At 38.7% G+C, this 25,990-nt stretch overlaps 1 protein-coding gene across 1 annotated transcript; it reads left to right on the plus strand.

The window, feature by feature from the left end:
- The first annotated feature begins 21,701 nt into the window (after positions 1–21,701).
- Positions 21,702–25,990, plus strand: coq7 (coenzyme Q7 homolog, ubiquinone (yeast)). The gene is made up of 6 exons (XM_024260043.2): positions 21,702–21,925; positions 22,152–22,330; positions 23,632–23,746; positions 23,870–24,009; positions 24,417–24,485; positions 25,641–25,990. The coding sequence occupies exons 1-6, from the start codon at positions 21,850–21,852 to the stop codon at positions 25,716–25,718; spliced, it is 657 nt and encodes a 218-aa protein (XP_024115811.1). The 5' UTR covers positions 21,702–21,849; the 3' UTR covers positions 25,719–25,990.

A 25,990-nucleotide genomic window follows, 5' to 3' on the forward strand; every position in this document is an offset into this window, starting at 1 on the left:
TTTGTGAAATTTCAAGATTCCTTTCTAATTATATTTTAATAAATTGTAAAATCATTCCCAGTAATCATTTTATTACAATTACGCAGTTTTTAACCAAAATTTGAAAAGCCTGTTTTTTTTTTTTGTTTTTTTTTAAGTAATATTTTCTACAGTTTGGCAGCAATTTATCAGAACTTCTCACCTGGGTTGGCGCGGAAGCTAGCTCTGCTAATGTCCCATCAGCCTTTTGTTTACTCTCTATTCCACTAGCCTCAAAAGCCCAAGCTAATGTTATCTTTAGCTAATGTTAACATTAGTAGCTAACGTTAACGTATCTTAATTTTCTTCATACATGTCCTCCTTCATGGGAAAATGCAACAAAAACATGTTAAAAACACCAAAAGCACAAGTTTTATTGGAGTGGGTCTTTAGACAGAAATATTGGTTTTATAAAGCTTAGGGACATTCATGAGGAAACCTGTTTAGGTTTACAACTGAAAATGACCAAGTAAACTAGAATCTCAAAGCACCCACCACAGCTGAAAGGTGGAGACATTTACACTGTCTCCAACTCAGTCAGTTGTGGAAAATAAAGTCCTAATTTAACTTGAATCATTCAGCTCTGGACAGTGAGTAACTCCACAATCCAGCACTGTCCAAAGCCAGGCCCCCGCATTTCTGTTGTTATGCTTCCATGTACTCAGACAAATTGTCTGGAGCTCTTTGAAGTCCTTTTCCTGTAACAAATGTTTTCTTTGCTTGGTCACCTTTTTGATCTATGAAGGATTCCATAATTAAAAATGCAGCAAAGAACTAGAGTTGTGTTGATATAGGATGGAAAGTCAAACAAAGGAAGAGTTTTAAAAGCTTTTAGGAACAGGGGCTTGACTTAAAAGTGGTAAAATGCAGCTACTGGCCAAGATTCTGGTCCTTCAGAAAACCAGGAAATTTACCGTTTAAGATAACTTTTGGGACACTAAAGTTTTTTTTTTTTAGCAAAAAGAAGAAAATGAGGGTTGCTTGAGGTTTGTGGATGGTAAAAGTACAGCAGTGAAAGAATTTCCTGCATGTGGCACATTGTGCATCTCTGATGACTTTACTTCATTTAATTTTTATTCCAAGATTTGTATTTAAATGTTCAATTGGAGTTCTTTCCAACTTTACAATGTAAACTGTTCAGACATATCTTTTTGACATGCCTTCAAATTTTAGCTGAGTGGAAAATGTTGAGCCATCTACTTCATCACATGCAACTCCAGATATTGTGAAACCTGCTGATATGGAAAGATCAAGGAGCTAGCTGGTTAATTGGTCATCTTACTGCAGAGAGACTTGCACCGTCAGTGGAAAAGTTCTGTTCAAGTGTCATGTTCAAGAAAGTTCGCTTTGTGACATTAGTGATGTGTCACTGGTCGATCTTGTGACCCAGGAGCCGATTTTTCCTGAGAAACAAAAAAAACACACAATAAATTAAAGACGTGAAATTAGATTCCTACAAGATTCTAAAATTGTCCAAGCTCTTTGAAGTCTGCAAAAATGAAAAATAGCATGACGTTGGCCAACAGAAAGAAAGACTTTAGCTGTGGGAAAGTATGACACCATCTTGGCGAGCAGCATCACCAGTGCAGAGGAGAAACATGGAAAGTTCAGCAGAGAGGCAGACCACCGCCGTCCGTGTCTCGCCATGAGTAAAAATGGCAATATTTGCTTTAAAAAATGAGTCATCACTTTATGGTTTCAATTTCGGGCAACTATGTCAGAAAATGTTTTGCGTAGAAGGACAGATGTTAAGAAACGTGGCAGATGTTACGTGAACCTGGTAAATTCAATGCAAATTCTCAGTTCAGAGGAAAAAAATGAATCAATTTTATTGTCACGCGTACAAGAAATAATTTTTCTACTACTTTTAAAAGTAGTAAAAATGGTTTCTGGTTTCCCTGATGTTAAAAACTTAAATTGATAAGTATAAACATCTGATGCTGCTGTCAGACATATCCAAAGAAAAAAAGGCATTCATGGTCTGCCCAACTGTTATTATGTCTCAGCCCTACAGCCTTAGTGTTGCTGCTACTGAGAAATTGTCTGAAACACTTTATGCAATGCACCACAGCCAAAGAGGTGGGTGTCTGGTGTGTACCAGGTGTCCAAACGTTGACAGGGAACGGCACTTTTCCTTTTTTAAACCTTTGCAGTTGAAGGTGTTTTCTAATCAGCAGTAGACAAATGACAACATCTGGAGGTTGGCAACCAAAGGACATAAAGACCTGCCTTAGAATGGTCTTTTTCTCTGCGGATTGTATTTTCTCTTTCCTAAGTCGTCTCACACTGGTGCTTGCCAAAAATGTACAGCCATGTTCACTAACATGAGAAGAGCCAAATATCTTTTACTTTACGTCCAACATAAACTTTGTCGAGGCCTCTGGGACAAGCATGCTCAGCTGATCATTCCCAGACTGGGACCAGAGGCGAAGCGGTGTTGCAATGTGAGCAGAAGAGTAAAAAAAAAAGTATAGGAGACACAAAGAGGCTGCACAGTCCATATGAAGGGTGTGCATACAGGTCAAAACACAAACATACACACGGCTGGCCAGTAAAACCGACCCAAATGAGCTCTGTTACAGCAGAAGCCCAGACAGCAGACTGTTTACAGCAGTAAAGAGAGGGAAAGCACGGAGCATGCACCCAATAGGAGGCTGGTGCTGGAACAGAACCGCTTGTGGTCATGGTATGTAGTAGTAGTAATGCGGCCCTGGCAGGCGGTGGATGCAGGGGTGGCTTGGAGGGGGATGCATGCTTCAGCTAGCCCGTGGCTGTGCGGCGGTTAACCAGTCTGGGTCACCTACACTTCCTCTGGCCTCTCTCTCCCTCTGGGAGGAAAAACAGTCTAGTCAAAGTAATGCTGTCATTTTGGCTTATTACGTTTGAGCACAGGGAGACAAATTTAGCAGCAGCAAAGCAAAGCAAAGGGAGGGACCTAAGAGAGCGAAGGAAACAAGCAAAAAAATCTCTGCAGCACTTTTTTTCCCTCACAGCTCTCAAGTAAGCGCCATAAATGAGTGCTGCCGTTCCAGCAGACCGTAGATTCAAATGTGTCTGCGTATGCCAGCAATTAGACCGCCCCCACCCGTCACAGCCTCTGTGGAATCTCTCGTCTTCGCTTCATTAAGCTTTGTCTCTGACCTGCTTCCTGTGTGTCACAATGACCGCTCTTCAGTGAGACCTGATATGATGGCAAAGGTGGAGGTCCAATCAACCTGTGCATCCCTTTGTCACAGCTGGGCCTCTTCCGTCTGCACACTCCAGACCTTTCTCACATGCCTACGTGAGTGAGTCGAGCCCAGAAGTATTTAACACCCTGCCGACATGGCACCTACGCATTCACAAGAGGTCCAGATGCTGCCAGATTAATCACTTACACACCGCCGCATAAATACTGTACCTCAACACATAAAAAAAGATCTCTTTTTCACTGAAGGTAGAGATTGATGACTGAAGATGAGGGAGGGACCTGAGAGTGAATGTGACATAAGCAGAACTTTTGGAAACTGTGAGCCACACATCTAGATTGTTTATGCCATGATTTCATTTCAGTCACATAAATCTATGATGATTTTTAAATACAAAGCAACAGAAATGAGTAATTTTTAGGTGATATTGAACCAATCTGGGCCAAACCCATATTAAATGTAGTACTTGGTTGAATGTGATGCATGAACTGCATCTTTTATCTTTGATGATGTCAAACCTACATTTATTTAACTGATCACTTCTTGAAGGAGTGTCTAAAAAGACCTTTTAAATGAGGCTGCTTCGTGAATGTCTTCTTTCAGCTGTGATGTGTACTTTTTCTGTTTTTAGTATCTGGCACTTTAATGTTGTAATGGCACATACTTTTCCTTAACGTTTTATAATTTCAGTATTTTTTTTGTAAATATTCTTTGAACACTTCTACACATGGGTGATCATGAGTGATCTTCCAATGAGAGAGAGGTCAACCGCTCTACCTCGACACCATTGTGGCTGTACGGGGTCTCATTTTTTGCAACTCATTTGTTTAAATCAAGTTCTACTTTAAAATTGTGTATTAATGGGTATGTCGTCTTTGGAAGACATTTCATTTCCTGCAATAGTCTTCTCAAATTCATTTTGGCTTCTTTGTTTCAATACTTTAATTTATCAGTCCAAGCTTGGGTAACATTTAGCTTCTGTAGCCCTACTTGCTGACGTTTGAATGTAAGAAGGTTTCCCTTGGGTCATGGGGTCTATTGCTCAGACAAGGGAAGTAGAATGAAATTGCTATATGGATTTTACTTGTATATAACTTATATAACTTGCTTTAAAGTCCAACTACATTTTTATCAATTTTAAAATCGTTCCCAGCAGTCTTTAAATTATGCTTAAGCAATTTTTAGCCAAAAATAAAAAATAAATCTTTTTTTTAATACATATGTTCTGCAGAGCAGCAGGAGCTCAATAGACAAACGCCTCTGTTGTTGTGGTGGGACAATCGGTACGGAAGTAATGCTACAATAAAATCCCACCACTCTTTTGTTTACACTCTCCCGTAAGACGACCAATATCGGAGCTATCTAACTTACAGTTCTGATTCAGATTCCAGCTCAGATGAGGAAAATGAAGACGTTAATAAATCTATTTGTCTGCAAGTGGGTGTTTCATAATTGTAGTGGAGCAGGGATACTTCTCAATTGTTGCATCACAAACCCAAGCTTTTTCAAATGACGAGTTTTCATCTGCTCAGAAAGACAGTTTTATCCTTAAATGATTTTATAAATGTTCTCCCATCATGAGAATAATGTTACAAGAACAAGTTGCAGATATCAAAAATACAACTCTGATTGGAGTAGGTCTTTAAGGCCCAAAGCGTTTCACAGTCACATTCACACACTCACACACCGATGGTGTAGGACAGCATCCCACTCACCTGAAACATGAGGCTTTGCATCCCTGAAGGTAGTCTCAATGCAGAGAGATATGTAGACCAGATTCTGTAACCGGCGGAAATCCCACAATTCCACAGTTTGGGGGTGAAGTCCATCCTAATACTTGTTTCCAGAGAGGAATGGTTTTAGATGAACTTCAGATTTTGAGAGAGGAAAAAATGGAGCTCTGGTCAGAAGGACCGACCTGAGTTCTATTGAACTATTGTGAGAAGCTCAGGTGTGCCGTTCATGACCAACACAACCCCAGTGGTTGACGATGACAAATGTCAGCTGAAGAATGGGTTTGCCATCCCACAGCGGTGTATGAGCAGCCCTGTGACCAGCATGAGGAGGAGCTGGTGTGGATGTGCATTGTTCCTCTACATCCTATTAAGGCTCATGTTTGTCCAACAATAAACTGTTGCTTCAATAGTGTGATCCACCAAACAATGTGAGATAAGAGTCAATAGCAGGATGGATCAGTTGTTTTGGATTGGGACAGGAGAGCATGTTTTTATTGAGAAACTTGCAATCTATTTTCACTAAAATGTGATAATCAGATAAAAAACTAAACTTGAAGGCACTCTATTACCTTATGTTTGCCTTCAGAAAGGGTTCACACATTAGATAACAAGTGAGAAAAGGATGACGTCTTCCTGGTCAGTTTGGTGCAGTCACACAAACAGACTGTGAAACCAATCTGTTGTTTTCCTGACAAAATTTGACCAAATTTGCATGTGAAAGCTGGTGGTGTGTGTTCGTGAGATGGTTTTTGGTGATCATTATATAACTTTGCAGGAAACCAAACAAAAAGTAGGAAAAAAATCTAACCAGGTTTTGTGAAATGTCTATTTATACTGATGAGAAAAGCTTGGTTGCAGCAGATATAACCACACGCAAGCGATAGTTACTCTTACTTGGGCTTGTATGACATTAGGAGACAGTTTGGTCCCACAACCAAACTACAATTAGTAAGGTAATTGTAAGGCTCCATTTTTTGTTTTTCCCCCCTCTGGTGACTCTGATCACAACCTGACATCTTCAAACCACAGACACACTAAAGATGCTCTTTTCCCTTTTAGACAGCAGATGGTTGCCATCATTTTCTCAACTGCTCTGAAACCAGAAGGTGTCTGAATGAGACTACGCTGTGATTACTCTTTAGAGGGAAACCACACTGGAACACAGCGAGTCCGAGGAATGGCACACATGCCACAGAACTGCCTAAGAGCATGGTATTCCAAACAAACAATGGCAGTTTAGGTATTTTGTTTACATTTGTAGATGTGCTTATGTTCTGTTTTCTATAAAAAAAGATCCACTGGTCCTTTCAAAATAAAGGCATGTGGATTTTATTCAAATAGCTGTTGATATGTTTCCCATCCATCCATTTGTCCGCCTATCCATTCATCTGTCCACCCGTCCATCCATCCATCCATCCGTCCATTAATCCATCCATCCGTCCATTAATCCATCCATCCATTCATCCATCCATCCGTCCATTTGTCCGTTCGTCTGTCCATCCATCCATCAGTCCTCTCGTCCATCCTTCTGACCGTCAATCTATCTGTTCCTGCATCCATCCATCCGTCCGTCTGTCCACCCCTCCACCCGTCCATTTTTCTGTTCGTCCATCCATTTGTCCATTCGTCCGTCCATCTTTCCATCCACCCATCCATCAGTCTGTCCATACATCAATCCATCCATCCATCCGTCCGTGCGTCTGTCCGTGCATCCATCCATCCATCCATCCGTCCATAACAGTGTTCTATTCTAGGCTCAGCTACTTAAACAAAGCCATAGGAAGTTGAGGTTTTTTTTTTCCTAAACACAAAACAGACCTGCTTTTCCGCAAAGATCCACGATGTAGAGCCAGTCTGTCGTTTGCCTAATAACCTGGGGTAGTGGCTCCCCCCTTAACAGACACCGGAGCCTAACGCCCACTTGCGCATCACTGCTATGGTGTACAGTCATAATTACTGCAGTGAAGTGGTTAGAGAGACATCAACAAAACAATTCCTATGCTTTTCAATGGAGGACTGTGGACAAATCTCCTCTAAAAATAGCAACCCTAAAAGAAAACAGGGGGAGAAAAAACAGAGGGAGAGGTCTGAGCTGTGGTTGTGACATTTATTAGGGTATCATCCCCTCCCTGCCTGCTGTAAAAACACAATGGTTTTCAGGCTGAAAAACAAATAGAATGAGTGCTGCGTTGTGGTAAAATGATGAAGTGATGACCAACACTTTTTTCCTCTTAACCACTGACAGTTATATAATATTCCACCACAGAACTGGAGTGTAATCGCCTCTGTCTCTAATTTTCATGCTTTTGGGAGAGCTTCCAGCTGTGAAGCGTCTTTAGAGCAACTTTTCAGGAGGACTCAGTCTGGTGAAATGCGGTTCCTGCTCATAATAACATCACCTGAGCCACGTACTGTAAGTGACTTCAGGAACACATAAAAAAGCTATGATGTTTTCTTGTGTTTGTGCTTCAGTAAACATCAAAATTTGGTAAAATCAAAGCAGATAGACGCTAAAGACATCATTTCCTTGCTTCCACGTCTAACTTTTACTTAATTTCAAGCTATTTTTAGCCAGGAGTATAATCTGGAAAAGTGGGCAACAAACACTAAATCATGTTTCTCTATGTGTGAAGACAACTAAATTCTGCAGAGGCCCTAGTTACTTGGCTTCCTTTCGCAGCAGCATTTGTTTAAAGTCTCACGGTGGAAACCTACACTTTACACTTTGTAAATCAGAGAGTCGAAACATAACAGACTTCCGGAAATCCATATAGGACAGCAAAGACTGGGATGCCACGGAGAAATGAGCCACATCCTGTGGGTAACAGGAAATGCTGATTAAATGACAGGTTTCGACGTAAAGGGCGGCTGGCCTTTCCATCACACCCTTTCTTAAATTTATAACTTCCTATGCATTTAAAAATAAGGGATATTCCTCAAAGCATGACTGCTGTAGAAACAAAACGTTTAGCAAACTCTCATGTATATCATGTAGCATGGCAGATCATTTGGGGCGTATTGTGCCCACAATGATATTTTTATTGGTTATGACAAATATGTAAAACCCGTAAAATGCTGAAGTAGCTGCTTTTCCGATACGGTGTGGTTGCAGGGCGCCACGTCTGTCACTGCAAACACAACCCATTACCGTTATGAGTGTGATCGCTCCAGACAACACCCTTTGTGGTTGTAAGAGCCATCAGCACTAATTGGTCCTAAAGATCAACACGGACAGAGTAGACAGTCCAACGATAATGTTCATGGTAAAAACCCTGCCCACCACAAGAGGGCAAGGTGCAAGAAGTTGTGTAAGAAGTTGTTTGCATTTTTGCTGCTTTTGGGTTGAATATTTTGGGTGTATTCAGACTGGAAAAGTCTGTTGGTCCAGACCAAATTTGGTCCTGAACCTTGCGTTTGGTCTATATTCAGACTGGAATCAACCAGAGGTTTCTATTTTGAACCAAAGCTTGTAAACAAAACCATGTGACTAAAGAGCTCTTCAGTCATTGGTCAGGAATTATGAGGGTGTGGAGCAACAAGAGAAAGAAAGTTGAAAATATTTAAAAGAATATAGCCATGAGAATAGTGTCTATGCTATATAATGTTTTAGTAGCTACGGATTAGGGTGAGAATTCAGACGTAGCCTATGTAGATCAGGTTAAAGGTTTTTGCATAAGTCTGCTTTTATCCAATCACATTTCAATGAGTTGCTATGTCTCATCTGATTGATTGGTTAGTTTCAAGCATAGATTGAAAAAATACAGGACAAAACACACAATTATTTCAAACTCATTACAGAAACAATTAAATGCTTTGATTATAAAATAGAAAACAAAAATAAAACACACTTATGTCACATTTGGTTCATTTTTGTGATAATTAACTAAAGTCAGTAGAGTTTGATTGATTGCTTGAAAAGGAGTGGGAAGAAGCGAATTTATATAATCCCACCCCTACTTAATTACTTCATCTCACCGTTTTGCGTAATTATGTAATCCGGTTGTTGTTGATTTTTTTTATTAATTTAATTATTTTATATATATGTATATGTATATATATGTGTAATTCCCAATAGTAAAGTGAAGTACTTGTTGATTATTGATAAATCTCATCAAACATTATTTCAGTAAACAGTAACATCAATCATGCATCATGTAACAGATATATAATACTCATCAAAATACAATGTTATATTGATGTAGAAAAAATAATAATTACACATTGAGATCAAGTTTTAAAGTAACAATAGAGTTCTTCTTGATCATTCTCTGAAAGAATTCTTATATATTTTCCGTAAACATTGATGATTCACTCAATTCATAATAATCATTGATTATCTTTAGAACACATAAAACATTAATCATTGCGACATATTTTGGATCAAGTAAAGAAAATGAATACCATAGTGATTGTAAACTTTTCAGTAGTCATTACTGCATATTACATAACATAAAACTCATTGATTGCATTTGAAATATCTTTGATTATTTAATCGCATTCACGTTCAGACATTTGGAATTATTCAAACACCAGTTGATCTTTCACTCGTCTTATCTTCATATTGTGAAATCAGAGTTTCTTTATACATTTTCTTGAATTTGAACATTGTTTGAGCTCATTACTTAACTTATTCCAGAGTTTAGTTCCACACACAGAAACACAGAAACTTTTCTTTGTGGTTCTTATCAATCTGACCTTGACAGTCCTGCATCCTCCCAGTCTGCATCCTCCTTCATTTTCTAAGAACTGTTTCTGGATATTGTACGGTAATGTTTTCCCACTAGCTCTGTATAGTAACTGTACAGTGTAAAAATCAACAAGGTCATACAGTTTTAAAATTCTGGATTGATAAAATAAATTGTTAGTGTGATCAAGATAACCGGCTTTATGTATAATTCTGATGGCTCATTTCTGAAGCAAAAAGAGAGGATGTAGTGAACTCTTAGAATTATTACTCCAAACTTTTATACATCTTTGCTCCAGATTTGTGTTCCCGGCTACAGTGGCCATTTTGGTCCTGGTCCGGGACCAGGATCCGCTTGGTCTTGTTCAGACTGAAAACTTTTTCCGGATTATCAGGGGGAACAAACTCTGGTTCAACAAATGTCAGAGTCAGAATAAAGCTCTTAAAAATAATGTTAGCAAGCACAGTTTGGTAGATTGTGGAAAAACACCCAACAAATTAGTCTAAATAATTTTTGGACCTAAATACATTCAAAATATATTATATATCTTTCTAAGAATTTCTTAGCTAAGTTTATGGAATTTTTCATTCAAATAAAAAAAAAATTAAATGTTCAAAATCATGTTTAGGTAACTTTTGTAGATTTTTTTTTTACAGTTTTGGCTTCTGTCTAATGTTATAGAAGGGATATTTGGGTTGGCTCAACTATGATAATATCTAAAAATATAAAAGATTTTCTGACTGAGAAACTCTCCTTCTAAACACAACTTCTTACAGAATCACCACATATACTTTATTCTAAAAGACTTTGAATTACTCAACATTTTTCTTTTTTTTTTTGCAGTTAACACAGAAGAAAATGCCAGACGGACAATGTGCATTTGACGTGAACTAAATGCTCCCTCTGACATAACATACATAAAGACTTTGACGTAAAAGGCAGTTTATTTATGGTAGAGAATGACTTTGCATTGGTTTCAATCTTATATAAACTCCATAAAGTGGAGTTTGGTTGGTTTTTAGCAGACTTGGTAAATTTAAATCACAAAATAAATGCCTTTTTGGTGCCTCTTAATGAGACATTTCGCATTTCCGGAGGGAGACCACCAAACCATAAAATGGTTGGACTTTTCAAACATTGTTACATAATTTTAATTTCTTTGTCAACCTGGTTTTGTAACTGTTTAGGGTGACTAACTGTTGTTTTCAGGAGGAATATCATGCCTTTAAAGAGTATAAATAGTGTAGGGCAAGCCAAAATGTGTTTGTGAAAACATTTTAGCCTCAAAGGTTATGACTAAACCCAAAGTGGTGTGTGGCTGTGACCGTGCCCTACTTGCTTCTTTGGGATCTTGAACTTTCACTTTAAAAAAGTAAATTTAAAAGCATTTGTCCTTTTTGACATGTTTTCCACATTTTTGCACTTACATCCGGAGAGCTCCAGCAGTCCTGAAAATGATAATTCCTACTGATAATAAACTGTGTAAACAAAATTAAAAAAAAAGAAAATTTGCACAAGACTAACATATCCACTCATGATTAAAAACAAGTTTTTAGTGTAAGTTCTTTTCTTTAGATGTAGATACGTTTTTGGTTTTGTCTGCAAACATGCTTGAATATGTTGGATATTAGCAAGCTGCAAGTGTAAAGTTGGAAATTTAAAAGTAGTATATTAAAGTTCTAGAATAAAAAACCCCTTTTGTTCTGTAGGCAAAAGTTATTAAAATAAGTTATGTGCACATGAAGTAAAAAAAAAGTTCTGGATCCATAGGGGGGTTCCCTTACATTATTTATTACACATATAAAATCACACACTCTCCAAGTAAAACGAGCACAGAAATTACAATGTAATTTGTCAAGCTGAAACAGGGTTGAAGGCCCTGTTTTATGTCTAACTAAAAGACAAAAACCACCTGACTTAATCTTTATCACAAATACCGGTACCGGATGTTACAAAGAGTGTAACACTTTCTGCTCAATACTTTTGGAATACCAGATGTAGAGGTTACATAGACATGCAATCTGTGCAGTGTTTCAATCTAAATTTCAAACTAATTTTCAACTTATCTTTCTGTGTCCTTTCTCCAATGTTATTTCTACTTTGGCTTACCTGGGGCCCATTTCAAGAAGCAGGTTTAACACATTCAGAGTTTTAACCTGAACTCAGGGTTGACTGACTCGGAGTTCGCAAACTCAGAGTTTTCAGCTTCAGAACATCTGAAAAGAATTAATTCAATCAACTGACCTGCCTCGCCTCCATGTTTCCTGTACTCTTATCCCTCTGTAGGTAGTTTTTATTGCACTCTTTGGCATTGAGAGACTTTACCTCCTCTGGTAAATGGTAAATACTTATCTAGCCCTTTTCTACCGTCCTCAAAGGCCCAGAGCACTTTACAGTCACAGACCCATTCACCCATTCACACACAAGTGGCGGCTCTGCTGCTGAACACCTTCCACCAGAGGCAATTTGGGGTTCAGTGTCTTGCCCATGGACACTTCGACACATGGGTGGGAATAGCAGAAATCAAACCCGCAATCTTCCAAACAGGAGTCGACCGCCCTAACGCTGCACCATGGCCGCCCCGCCAAAGACAATACCCCATCTTTGGCCTACTTTGCTGTCATCAGCGAAGATTTAGGCTGACCAGCTCCCGAAAAATAAAGAAAACCCTGTTTGTGTTTCTGCTGCACCCTGGTCTTTAAGTGCATTCTATATCCATTCTTACGGTTTCTATTAAGCATGGGAAATTTTTTTCATTTCGGGATCTTCATAAATTAGACCAACATTTTTGTCTTACATTTGACAAACAACCTCTTGTTGACCTCTGCTAGTTTTCATGGGCCTTAGCTTTCAGATAATCCAAAAACTGTTTGCATGTAAACTTAGCGGTCACTTTATAAGGTACACCAAGCTAATATCAAGTTTCATCCCTTTTCCCTTCAGAATGACCATAATCCTTGGTGTCATAGATTCAACAAGGTACTGTTACATCAGTAAAAGCTTCGGCTTTCAGATTGTGGTTTACTGTGACATATCACCGCAATGTTTAATTGTGTTTAAAAGTTCACATTTTTTTTCTCTTTAGATTTGTCTTCAAAGCAGTTGTACATTGTGGATTATGTAAGTGTTTGTTCACAAGTCACTTGCTTTTGGGAATGTAAATGTGACTGATTAAAGCCTCAGCCACAATTGTCCGTACTGGCAGTCTGCAGGTGAAAAATGGGAAAATCTGTACGGCGCATGGAGGAAAACTGAAGACAACCTGGTGAGCACATTTTTTTTCTATGGGTATGCTGCAGGTGGTATAGATAGATAGACAGAACAACTTTATTAGTCCCCCAAGGGCAATCCCATTAAAAGCAGTTCTCCAGCATATAACATAGATAACAAACAACACAGTAAAAGCCACAATGCTAAAAACTTGCTAAAAAACAAATAAATAAATAACTAAAAGCAAATAAATAATTTGATAAAATACAGTTAAAAGATAAAAGATATACTTGGAACAGGTACCGTCTACACTCGGGAGTGTTTACTTTGATTTAAGAGCTTTATTGAATACTTAAGACACACGTAATGCTAAATAAGGGAGAAGTGGGTGAGACAAAAGTATGTCCTACGGATTTTTGACCCCCCCGAACACTGCGCACGAAGTAGGAAGTCAATTAGTGCTGTTTGTTTGAAATGTGCTTCTTGCACGTCCCTTGCACGCCACCTGGGTGTTTAGAAACAGAAAATAGAGAACCAGAGTGTAGTTTGTGTGGGCATCCTACAGGAACTTAGGTACCACGTACATACCCTGTGTACAGCATTGCACATGTTGTCAGTACAGAGCCAGTGTGTGCACTCCACTAATGACTACAGTGCTGCATTAAGAGCACGGTGCAACAGCATCATAAGTCTGTGTAGTATACATTATCCTTGCAAATATTATATGAGACACTTGCCACATGCAGGACAATCCTGTGTTCCACTTTCATTAGTTGGCCGTACGAGCCCTAAGGCAACTGCTAGACATATTTGTGCTCTTCTAAAGATGCAGCTATTCCTCTACAGCTCTTTAAGGCTAAGAAAACCAAAAAACCCGTACGGGTGAATGTGATCAAGGCTTTACTGTATGTGTGGGAAGTGTGATGGAAAGTGGTTTGTCGTGTGTAAGCAAAGCCAATAAAGAACTCAGTGGTTAATCTTTTAATTACTTCCTTTTCCTCAATCTTTTACGTCTGCTTGTAGACAGACATGTATGTCCATAAAACTGAGTTTCTGAATCAGTTTAGCTTGTTTTTTTTTGAGCCACAGAAGCCTCCCCTCAAACCACCAAACCGTTCCCAAGTGCAGCTCACTGCTCCTCCCAGGGGATGGGTCAAATGCGGAGGACAAATTTCACACACCTTGGTGCGTGATAGCTAATAGGACTTTAACTTCAGCTCATCAGTTCATTTTCTGTCACTAAACTGACTTGTTGATGGTCAGATGGTGGCTGGAGCCTATCCCATTATGTTGTTATTGAAGCAAAGCCAGAAACGATTTGTGGGAAATAGTTCTTTTAATAGCATTGTAATGTCATGCAGCCACATTGAGAAAAGTCTTTCTCACATATAGACCAACACAATCTAATGCTGCTGATGAAATTGGGCTAAATTAAAACACAGGAAGAGCCGAGGAAGATGATCTGAAGTTGCGACAGCCAACAATTTTGAGTAACCCATCACAAAAATACTATTATTCTATGAGCTGTACCTGATGTTACCCCTTTATTAAATGGAACTGCAAATTTTTAAGGGGTTGATGTATTGAAAAATATTATGCATGTGTGCCAGCGCACTGACTCAGGTTTTTTTTACATCTGTTTAAACAGATCCCCACTCAAGCCTGTAGAGCCCCACCACACAAGTCAAGGACCAAACGAGACGAGACCTATCATGTCTTCTCAAAGTGAGAACAGACTCTGTTGACTCAGTGAAGTCTAGAGGCGCTTTGGCTGCGTCCCACCGCAGTTATGCACTGTCTCACCAGAGCTCCAGAGCCGACGCACACACACTTCCATGGACGCATGCAAACAAAAACACTGCTGGAGTCACACACATTCAGGTACGTTTAAAAGAAAGAGGTGCCGCCTTAAAAGCTTTAAAAACCTTCAATCCTTTTCTCAACTGCAGCACAAACAATAAAACATGCAATTTTTTAGTTCTTGCCATGCCCAAGACTCCGTTTTGTTTCTGACTTTTTAGGAATTGTTTCTGTAAGGGAAGAAAGTAATGTTTCTGTTTTGGGAATTTTACTTATAGCTTAAAAAAATTCCTGTTTTCACCAGTATAACAAAATGTGCTCTCATGTTTTATCATTTAATTCCTTTTACTGACGTGAATCAATGTGTTAGGTTTTGGCCCCCAGAGGCCCCCCACACCCCTTTATTGTCCAGTTTCTATTAACTCTTCCATCACGATGTACAAAACACACCAATAATCTCATTTAAACAGAACAATCAATTCTTACATTTCTATAGAACTTTCTTCTTGTTTGTCATATGACTAGTTTACTGTCTGCACTTCACTTATTTCAAGACTTCAAAGGAGCAACTAGATTTTTTTTCTCGTGTCCCGAATCATCATAATTTATCGTCTTGTCTGTGTTTGACATGTCCATATGGATATAAACTTCTCTTGACTGATTGTATTGCACATTCATTTCAGAGGGAATATTAAAAACTTTGAGTGACAGTCAGTAATGAAAATGAATGTGTTTCCAGCTATAAAAGATGTTCTAATGTTTCAGTTTCAGATGAACAGAAGATACATAGTTCAGATTGAAATTTGAATCTTTTATGAAAAGAAATTCCAACACAGTAAATATTAGACATTATTTTAAAATGTGTTTCTTTCATTTTAGGTGGAAGTAGATATTTTATGTGTAAAGAATATAATGTATCCATCAGAGTGGTTTCTAGGTCACGTCTATTAATTTGTAGAATGGAAGTATTTATTTTTGGTCATGGAAAAGTTTGGTCTGGGCAAAGGTTTATCGACTTGATAAAATTACTATATCACTCTCCGAGGGCAAGTTTCCTTATGAACGGGATTAGATTAGCAGAATTCCGTCTCGAGGGGTCAACGCGTCAGGGTGATCCAATTTCCCCGCTAATTTTTGCACTGGCGATTGAACCGCTGGCTGAGGCCATACGAAGTCATTCTGATATATCAGGCTTTTAAATTGGCGAGACGGAATATAAAACCGCTTTGTACGCCGATGATGTTTTGTTGTTTATCACTAATGCCGAGACGCCTATATCAGCTGTAATTACAATTATAAATGTATTTAGCTCCTTATCTGGTTATAAGGTTAATATGGATGAGACACTAGCTATGCCAGTGGGAGGCTACGAAAAACCTGCCGGGTCCCTAAACTTCCCATTTACTTTGTCTGTCTCGGGATTCACTTATTTAGGAATTCATGTCACGTCAAGCGTTAAAAATATTCTGAAGATTAACATGGATTTGGTCTTTAAAGAAATGAAAACAGACATCTTTAGGTGGATGGAGCTCCCTGTGTCTTGGATGGGTAGAGTTAATCTTATTAAAATGAATATTCTGCCGAGATTTCTATATCCTGTACAGATGCTACCTGTATACATTACTAAGGAAATGGCGAGGCAGGTAGAACGGGATCTTTCAAAATTTATTTGGAAGGGAAAAAAGCCAAGGCTGAGTATGAAAACTCTTAAGTTACCAAAAGATGATGGGGGACTTGCTCTTCCAGATATTGTACATTATAATTGGGCCTGTAACAGTAGGGTTATACATGATTGGACTTCCTCTTACCTAAAAGATCAAGAGAACCCACTTGAGTCTTGGGGATGTTCACCATTTACACTGTTAGGTGAACTTGTTAACAAAAAGAAAAACCTGAAAGATAATTTGTTGATTGAAAACCCACTGAAGATTTGGCGTGATATGAATAAGTATCTGAATAACAACTACAGCTTTTCTTATTTAACCCCTCTCGTGAATAACAGAAATTTCATTCCAGGGATTGAAAATGTAACTTTCCGTAGATGGTATAGTGCAGGGATAAGAGTGGTTGGGGATTTGTTTGAAAGTGACGTGTTGATGTCATTTACACAAATGCAACAGAAGTATGGGCTTCCCCACAAGGATTTTTTTGTTTACTTACAGGCTCGACATTTTGTCAACTCAAACCTGAAGGGGTCACAGGAGACTCTACAACTGGGGCCAGCTGAAAACATTTTGATGTGTATTAAGACCAAAAAAAAATGTCATTAAACAATGCCATACCAAATTTAAAGACTATAACAAACACGATATTAGGAAACTTATCCAGCAGATGAACTACAAATAAATTATGATGACTCTAGCTGGAGAGAATGTATACGATCCACTCATTCCATATTCATCAGCAACAGATACAAAGAGTTACAGTACAAGATTTTACACTGACAACACAGGACGCCACACTTCTTAAATAAACTAGACCCACACAGATCACCGTTGTCTCTGAAGTGCAACTCCTCACCGGGGACATACTTTCATTGTTTTTGGGCCTGTCCTAAAATATCGAAATTCTGGCAGTGCATCATTAGAGAAATTAAATCCATTCTGAAACGTAAAATAACTAAAGATCCGGGGCACCTTTTACTGGGGTTACCACCTTTGCACAAAATACCTGACAGGAACAAATTGTTATGCAAACTGTTATTCTTAGCATGACAGTGCATTTTGTTTAACTGGATCTAACCCAAACCTCCAACTGTAACTCAGTGGTATGAAGAATTTTTTAAGCTTCTCCCAATGGAAAGGCTGACTGCAAAGTTAAAGGGCAATGAAGACATCTTTGTGGAGCTGTGGCGACCTTTATTAGAATATCTACCCAGTGATCTGGCCGCCACAATTCAAAGGGGTTCAGGCTCTCTGGAATGGCGGATTTATAATATGACTGTATACAGTTTACCTTTTCTATTTCCCTACTGATCAGTTTTTTTTCTCTCTCTCTTTGTCAATGATTGTATGTAGCAGAACTGCATAGGTAGGTGGTTGTGTCACATTTATTTGCTTACAAAATGTATATATTTTTATATATTTTAATTCTGATTGTTCCAGCCTGGACCAACCTGTGTTTTTTAATTTTTTATTTATGTATTTTTTTTCTTTATTCTTTTTGTTATTCGTTTGTCTCATGTTTTGTACAATAAATCAGAAATGTCAATAAAATGTGATTTGGAAAAAAAAGCGTGGGTTGTGACACGTGAATAGGGTGGTTTTGAATGCAGAAGCCCGAAACACATTGAAAGGGGAGTGAATGTGGCTTAAGACCTTCTTGGTTTTCAGAATTTTTCTAATAAATATAATATTCTTGTAGAAGAACACCTCTATGTGTTTCTCATCTTCTTCTTGGTGCAGGACTGGGTCAAGAGCCCAGTTGTTTAAACAGATTTGCAAAGACCAATGAGTCAGAGATTCAAAGATACCATCTCTGCAGGGAGCAAGGAGTCTACCCCGGGGCACCTTGTGGTGACACATGTCCAAAATACCTCTCCTAAAAGGTACTTCCATCTGTTTCTTCTGATGCAGAAGACCAGCTTCTCTATGACAAGTTTCTCCAGATAAATGGGCTGTTTTTTTTTTCTTGAATTTTCTCCCTAATTGCAATCTGTCTGTGAAAGCTGGAGTCAGCTGTATATCATCCAGATCTTAGGCTCTCAGACATTACCCAGAAGGCCCTTGGTCCATAGGTAAAGGATGGAATGTAGATCAGTTAGATATCTACGCCTCTTACTCACATTTCTTCCCACCGTGACAGCATGACTGGACACTTTCCTGTGCTCTCAAATCTACTTTGGACAGTCCAAATACTTAGACTTACGTCAAATAGGAGGTTATTCTTAACTCAAATGGAAAAATCCACACTCTTCTCAATAAGAGATCTGGCCTTTGAAGTGTTCCTTCTTATAAGGTCTGGAGTGGCTTTCGGCCTGTATGCCCAAACTCAACAAAATCCTAAAGAAAAGCTGAAGTTGATAGCTCATAATATGGAAATTCGTCATATTGGAGTGAAGACATTTTACTCGTGAAACATACAAACAGGCATTTCGCTTGAAAACCCACCAGACATTGAACTGACAAATGACCCTCTCTGGAAGCATCACGGTTCTTCTCGTCAAAACACAATGAGTTAGAAAAAGCATAAAAGCCTGGTTAAAGACTGGTTAAAACATGTGTCATCAAGTTAAGGAACAAGAGAATTCTTCAATCTGAACACATCATGGGTATTGGTCCACAAGTTTCTGCTGTTTTCTGCTTCTATTCGTTTGGAGTCAACCAAAACATCATAAACAATATAAAGACACACTTCAATAAAAATTGTTTTTTACATGTTCTTGTACTATTTTTCTGGCAGTTTTAGGCTTAATAAGGAATTAAGCCTAAAACGACATTTCTAAAAATTGCAGATGAAAAAACGCTATTTGAAAAGCTAGCAACTGAAGTGGGCGGGCCAAAGACTCGCTGCTCTGCTCCATTCTGAGGCATCCACTTGGAGACAAATAGATCCTCATTTTCCTCGTTCGAGCTGGTATCTGGTTCCAAACTGTGTGACTGGATACCTCCAAATTGCTCGCCATTTTTGTTGCACTGCTAATGTTAACTTGGGGTCGTGAGGGGCTGTAAGCTAGCAGGATGATGCCTTACTTCTGCACTGTCAATTCAGAGGTGAACTTCTAATGAGCTCCTGTCGCTCTGCAGAAACCATGTCCTAGAAAACAATATTTTTTTTTTTTTTTTTTTTAAATTATAACTATGATTTATACTTCAGTAAAAGGTTGAAAAGTTACAATAAATCAAAGAACATAAACACTGGAGCTCCCGTGTTAAAGAGTTATTTTCAGATGGATATCTTAGTGATAAACAGGTAGAATGTTAACACTGCCTGGCCTTTTTTTTAAAAGTCCCACACCAACTATATCTTTTGATCTATTGTAGAATCAGTCCCTGCAGTGGTTTTTAGTTATCAATCAATCAAACTTTATTTATAAAAAGTGCTTCTCGTACTTTGCGCAATTCGAAACCCTTGACATTTAAAAATAAAAAACAAAACAAAAACATGCACAATCAGAACCCAACTCACCCTTCACCCTCCCCTTCATTAGCATACACAACTCAAGAAACCAAAACAAAGTAAATACTTAGAAAATAACTTCTAGAAGAAACTTATAAAATATGATTATGCCATTTTTGTCAACAGTTTTTTTAAAATCTTTGACGTTTTTGTGAAGAATAGTAAAGCTTTGTAATGTGACGTCTTTTGCTGGTGAAAGTCCTGATAGTTGTTTGAACATTTAAACATTGGTTGTACACCTTTCGACATGTCAGGGGTCGCCATAGCAAATCAGTTTCGCCGATTCACACAGGTGGCTTGGTAGAGAGTTTTACTCCGGATGCCCTTCCTGACATAACCCTGTATTTTATCCAGGCTGGGGACCGGCAGAGGGACACCCTGTGGGTACATAGTTAGGCCGTAGCGTGACGGGTATTGCCCAGGAGCCTCACTGGATGAAACTCATTGAACATTTGAACACCGTTGTTATTAATAAAGCCTGTAGACACCTGTGACTGACACGCACTCAGAGGAGCAGAGAAAGCCAACCAATGAAATGTCATACAAACATAGTATCCCACAGTCAGACAGACAGATAGGGAAACACATAACCAGTGTCTCACCACAGGCACACACACAGACAAAGCCGACACACCCCGCCATTCACAGTCTTGGCCTTGTTTACTTGTGACTATCACAGATATGCAGCAGCCAACCTCACCATTCCTGACATTCCAGTGCACCAACTATTTAATGCAAGCTCGAGACGTAAAAGCAGGTGGAACTTAGTCATGTAGAGTTGAAAAAGTTACAGTGTTGTGTAGATTATAAGGCACAATGCTCTGACTTAGGTTCGATTGTGTCTTTAGTGATATCCTAAAACAACAACAAACGAGAGCGCATGTCTCAGCGTGACTGAAAGGGAAAAAATGTGGGATAAACTAGAACCAGCTGGAGCTCACAGGAAGTCCACTGTTACTGCCTTTACCTGTGCAGCACTGCCATCTGCGGACTAACAACAGGGAAGCTGCTGTAGAAACCATAGCTTCTGCTGCAATCATTTTAACCAAAGAAACAAACACGGCCTGTTTGAGAAACAAAGTGTCCTACCAAACAAATATTTTCGTTTTTACTGAGTTCACTTAAAACTGCGTTTTTTTCTCATTCAGCCATGCTGAACTCATGAGAGACGTGGACGGCTTTATATTGAGATGTAACGCTAAAACAAAATAACTTTTCATAGATGCTGCCACAAACTGACCTCAATGTTACACTGGAACAATTCATAATACACATTTAAAACTATCCTGTGTCAATGCGGAAAAACTTTAACCCTTTAACACCTGAGGCACCACCGGTGGCGCTTAAACACAAAATCTTGAACATTCTGTCACTTTTCAACCGAACCGTTAACACAATCGACTGATTTTGAAAGAGAAAAGCGGCACAGACTTTGATTGGGAAATACTGTCCTAAGCCAACAGCTTTTCAAGATGGGAAAACGTGTGAGTGGGAATTTTGAATTCTGTGGTGATTCAGAGAACACGTATGAGAAGTGACAAGTATTAGGTAGTAGTAGTAAGAAAGTTTTTTTGTTGTTGTTTTTCGAAACACCTTTAATGCAAAAGTTTAGCTTTACAAATAAAAAAATTACAAGGAAGCAGAAAAATTGTATTCTCTTCTAGTAAGTAAGTATGCAAATAAAATAAATAAATAAATAAACAAACAAAAAATAAACAGAAAAATTGTATTCTCTTCTAGTAAGTAAGTATGGAAATAAAATAAATAAATAAATAAATAAATAAACAAAAAATAAACAAATGAATGAATGAATGAATGAAGTAATTAATAAAAATAGAATAAAATAAAATAGTTGGGAAACAAAGACATCCCAATCCACATTCCAGGCCGGTAGGTGGCGGTAATGCACCAAATAGTTGTTTGCCAACCACTAATAAACCACAGAAGAAGAACGAACGTCTTGCTCGGTGCGCCTTGACGTCTTAGAGGCAAGTCATGCGTCCATTCTTGGACGCTCAATGTCACCTGACACGCTTTCTTTTCACACGTTTTTCTTTTTAATAGCGCTGGTAGTTTAAACATTCGGAAACTACCATGCAGCGGATAACGCAGAGAGCATTCAGTTGCTCCCGGGTTCTCTGTCCCGCACCGTTTCAGCAGAAATGCAGAGGTAATGGCTCCTGATGCTAACATGCTAAAAACACGTAACGTGCTAATGATGTAACTGTTATACTGAAATATGAAGGTCCGTGTTATTGTTGTGTATGCCACGTTTAGACCACAAACAGTCCTGATAGTTAATACGATTCTTGCTCCTGTTAGGACATTAGTCTCCCCACAATCGCTGCTCTACTGCATCTGTGGACTCAAACAGGTGAACATGACTTTGTTTTCAGCTTCTCTGCAGTTCGGCGCGCGCGCCTATAGCGTTGTCCCAACGCCTCGCGACCAGGAGGAGCAGGAGATGGTTCACCGTATTCTGCGCGTGGACCATGCTGGGGAATTCGGCGCAAATCGCATCTACGCGGGCCAGATGGCGGTGTTGGGCCGTTCAAAGACTGGACCTCTCATCCAGGTATCGAAGACTCACGGGAGGGGGCGGGCACATCCAATAGGAACACATTAGTTTGATTACATGTCAATTCACCTGAAATACATGGTACACACCTGGGACATTGTAATAACAACCCAAGTAAAACAAACTAAATATCATTTAATAATAAAATGAAGCTTGTCAAAAGGTAAACTCTGAATGTGTGAGTAAACCTCAAAGACTGAGGTGGAGGGTCCTTGACTGCAGAAGCCTTTGACTGAATATTTCTCACTCCAGCAGCAGGCCTGTAGAAATGCTCAGTGTTGTCTATGTTCTCCATCTCCCAAAAAAATCTTCATGGAGAGCACTTCTAAAGCAAATCTTCTTTCCAAAGTTATTGCTTTCATGACTAGCTCATATCAATGTAATCATTGACTTGTTGTCAGTTTAAAACATTTACTAAAAGAGTTTTTGAGCCTGGAAGTTGGAGTCTGTGAATATCTTGCTAACTTTACCAAATGTTTTCGTTGGCCTCCAGCTCAAGCTGCTTTTTACATTATTTATTTATTTGCTAAATTAGGACAATGCATATTAATCAATGTCTTAGCAAGGCTACAACATAAATATGTAGTATGCAAGAATTAGCACAGGAGCTAATTTACATCTTTATTCCTAAGGCAGGTAAAAGAAATACATACAAACATTAAACTGAAGAGTAGACGTTACAGCTGTTGTATTCTGCTGCGCTTTACGGCAGTAAAATGTCGTGTTTTGCTCATGATGTGCAGATTTCTATTCATTTGCATTAACAAGCTTTTTACATATACAGCGCTGATCAAATTAATTTAAAAAATAAGTATGTGATCACTGATCGGAACACAACTTCTGATGTCGATCGAGTCTGAAACTGTGATTGGCCCGATTTCCAATCACATGATCAGATCTGGACATTCCTAGTTCAAATGAACTCTTTTAGTGTCATCAGGGAGCCTCCTTTTAGACTGCTTGCACAAATTCTGCCTGGTTTGCTCAGAGCAAAGGACACTCATCTTTTTCTCAGATTTGAATAAGCTTCTTATGAACGCTTTATGTTTTGTTTTTATTTATTCTTGTCCATGTGATTTAATACTACCAGCAGTTATTGTGTTGGGCACAAGATTGAAGAGAACCAGCAATGTTTCACCTTGTTAAAGTGGATGACAGAGCTGAGCTTGTAATTTAAGTCTTTTCACAAAGAGGCCAAAGCTGGCTTGGTCTTTCTGACATTTCAAAAATGTCAAAATAAAAACATGTGCTCACACATTCTTTCTGTTGCATCACTTTTGCTGTCTGTTTTCCTTTAGCAAATGTGGGATCAAGAAAAGAAGCACTTGGCAAAATTCAATGAAATTCTTGGAGAGAACAGAGTTCGTCCCACCGCTCTGCTGCCTTTCTGGAACATTGCGGGATTTGTATTAGGTTGGTAGAGCTGTTAATCATGTATGTCTCTGTTGACAGAATAATCTTCAGTTTCTACAGATCAAGTTTCTAATGCTTACAATAATGTTTTGGAAATTCTGTGGCCCATTTGTAATCCTAAAGGGGCCTCTACTGCCCTGTTGGGAAAGGAAGGAGCTATGGCCTGCACTGTGGCTGTGGAGGAAAGTATTTCTGAACACTACAACAGCCAGATAAGAGTTCTCATGGAGAGGGACCCAGAGCGCTACAGTGAGCTGCTGCAGGTGAGCGCTCGTATTCAGTGATCTACACACTATATTATAGTCAAATAAACCTACTGTTTCTCAATCTTAAATGGTATTTTCCAAAATAAATTAAAATTGTAAAATCTTTACACCCCTATCAGTTACATTAGCAGGATCAGCTGCAATGGGAGCAAAGTACATTTAAAGCTCTTGGGTGTCTAATGATCTCTTCAATGAATAAATGTTGTATTTCTAGTAGAAAAATCTGGAGTTGAATTAGTCATGGACAAAGAAACGTCATCTGTCCAATCAAAGATGGATACAATTATGGGGACAAACCGTCTTGGTACTAACTATTGGCCTCCAGTTTAATTAGGATATTTACACAGTTTTGTTTTGTTGAGGTTTTGACTCTCGCTGTCTCTCAACATGTCTTGCTTTGACAGGTTATAAAGGAATTTCGAGATGATGAGATGGACCACCATGATACAGGACTGGAGCACAATGCTGAATCAGTGAGTCTCATTTCATTCAAAAGCATCTGTTTGAGTGTACAGCTATGGGAAACAGGAAGTACGTGGACTTTCACTGTTTTCCATTTTACACACTAGTGCATTATATTCATAATAAATGTCTAAAATTGTCCTTATGGTCGTTAAAACATATTTTTCCGTATCATCAGTTCAAGCAAAGTAAAATTTAGAATGACCTAATATGTTTCCACATGTGGACACATGAGGGCTCTTGATGAGTTTTTTTGAAGAGAACTGGACTGAGGAAATGTGACGTCACAAATGTCTTACATCCATCTCCAACAAAATAAAATAAATTCAGTCGCCATTTTTTCTGCAGTACAGATGCCCCCATTTGGAGCCAAGCGACATCAGTAAGTGGTGACATCATGAACAAAAACTAGGGCTATCAAGAGCATGTTAAAAACGAATACTAGTGCAAGAATGGCTGAGTACATGTGTTGTACCGAGTGAATCGACTGAAAGGGAACAGAAGTTATAGTCATAACACTTCGTTTATTCTCTATAGATGGGATTTTGGCTTCTTGGAGCCAGCAGCTACTGTTTGAAATGTGAGGAGGAGGGATTTTTCAGTCCAGTTCTTTTATACCAGGCATTTCCAAAGTCTGGCCTGTTGGCCAAATGTTATAAACTCAGTAAATTGAGGTCCCCAGTACTTTCTAAGAACTGTGTGTACAATTTAACTCTTGTAACTCTTGTGCTATTTTATGGGGTCCAGATGACCCAAGCCTTACATTGACATGTTATCCATCTCTTGAAGAATTACACACACATACATGCAGTGAGTCTTTTTTCTCTCCATAGAAAACAAGTATCTTTGCTTTCCTGATTAGAAAATCCCCTCAGGAGGGACTGATGCTGCTTTAGTCTTTGTAAAACCTGGTTTCTCACCTGCTGGTGGTCTTTGTAGTTCTCTCTAGTTTACCTGCTGAGCATCAGGCTATATCTGTGACTCTGCCACTGCTGCCCAGGGCAGGCCAAACTAATGCAACGTCAGAACAATGCTGTTATAAGACACTGTTTTTGTTTCAGTTTATAAATACCTTTGTCATTTATAATCTAAGGTTAGCAGTGATTGTATAAATCTCTGTGGTGCCGGTGAACGTCTCCTGAAATGTTTTTTTTTCTGTTTTTCAGGTGCCTGGGTTCTGGATTCTAAAAAATGTTATACAGCTGGGTTGTAAAGCAGCAATAAGTATTTCTGAGCGTGTCTAAATATTTTTCAGTCAGTTATTTTTAAGAATTTTTTTTTCTAAAGGTCAAGTGTCAAATGTACAAACATCTACTTTTCTCCTGGTGTTTCAGTTGCTTTAAACATCTTTTCATTCGACTCCATTCAAATCTTTTTGTGTGAGGTTGACTTGTAACACTTTCAGTACAGTTTTCTGAACATAAATGTGTCATTTGTATGTGTGGGATTGTTGAGATTAGGTTTCATTAACTTGTATTTGAAAGAAATCGACCTAATAAATCCACCAAATTCAAAA

Source organism: Oryzias melastigma, linkage group LG1, assembly GCF_002922805.2.
Source record: "Oryzias melastigma strain HK-1 linkage group LG1, ASM292280v2, whole genome shotgun sequence".
Lineage (NCBI taxonomy): Eukaryota > Metazoa > Chordata > Actinopteri > Beloniformes > Adrianichthyidae > Oryzias > Oryzias melastigma.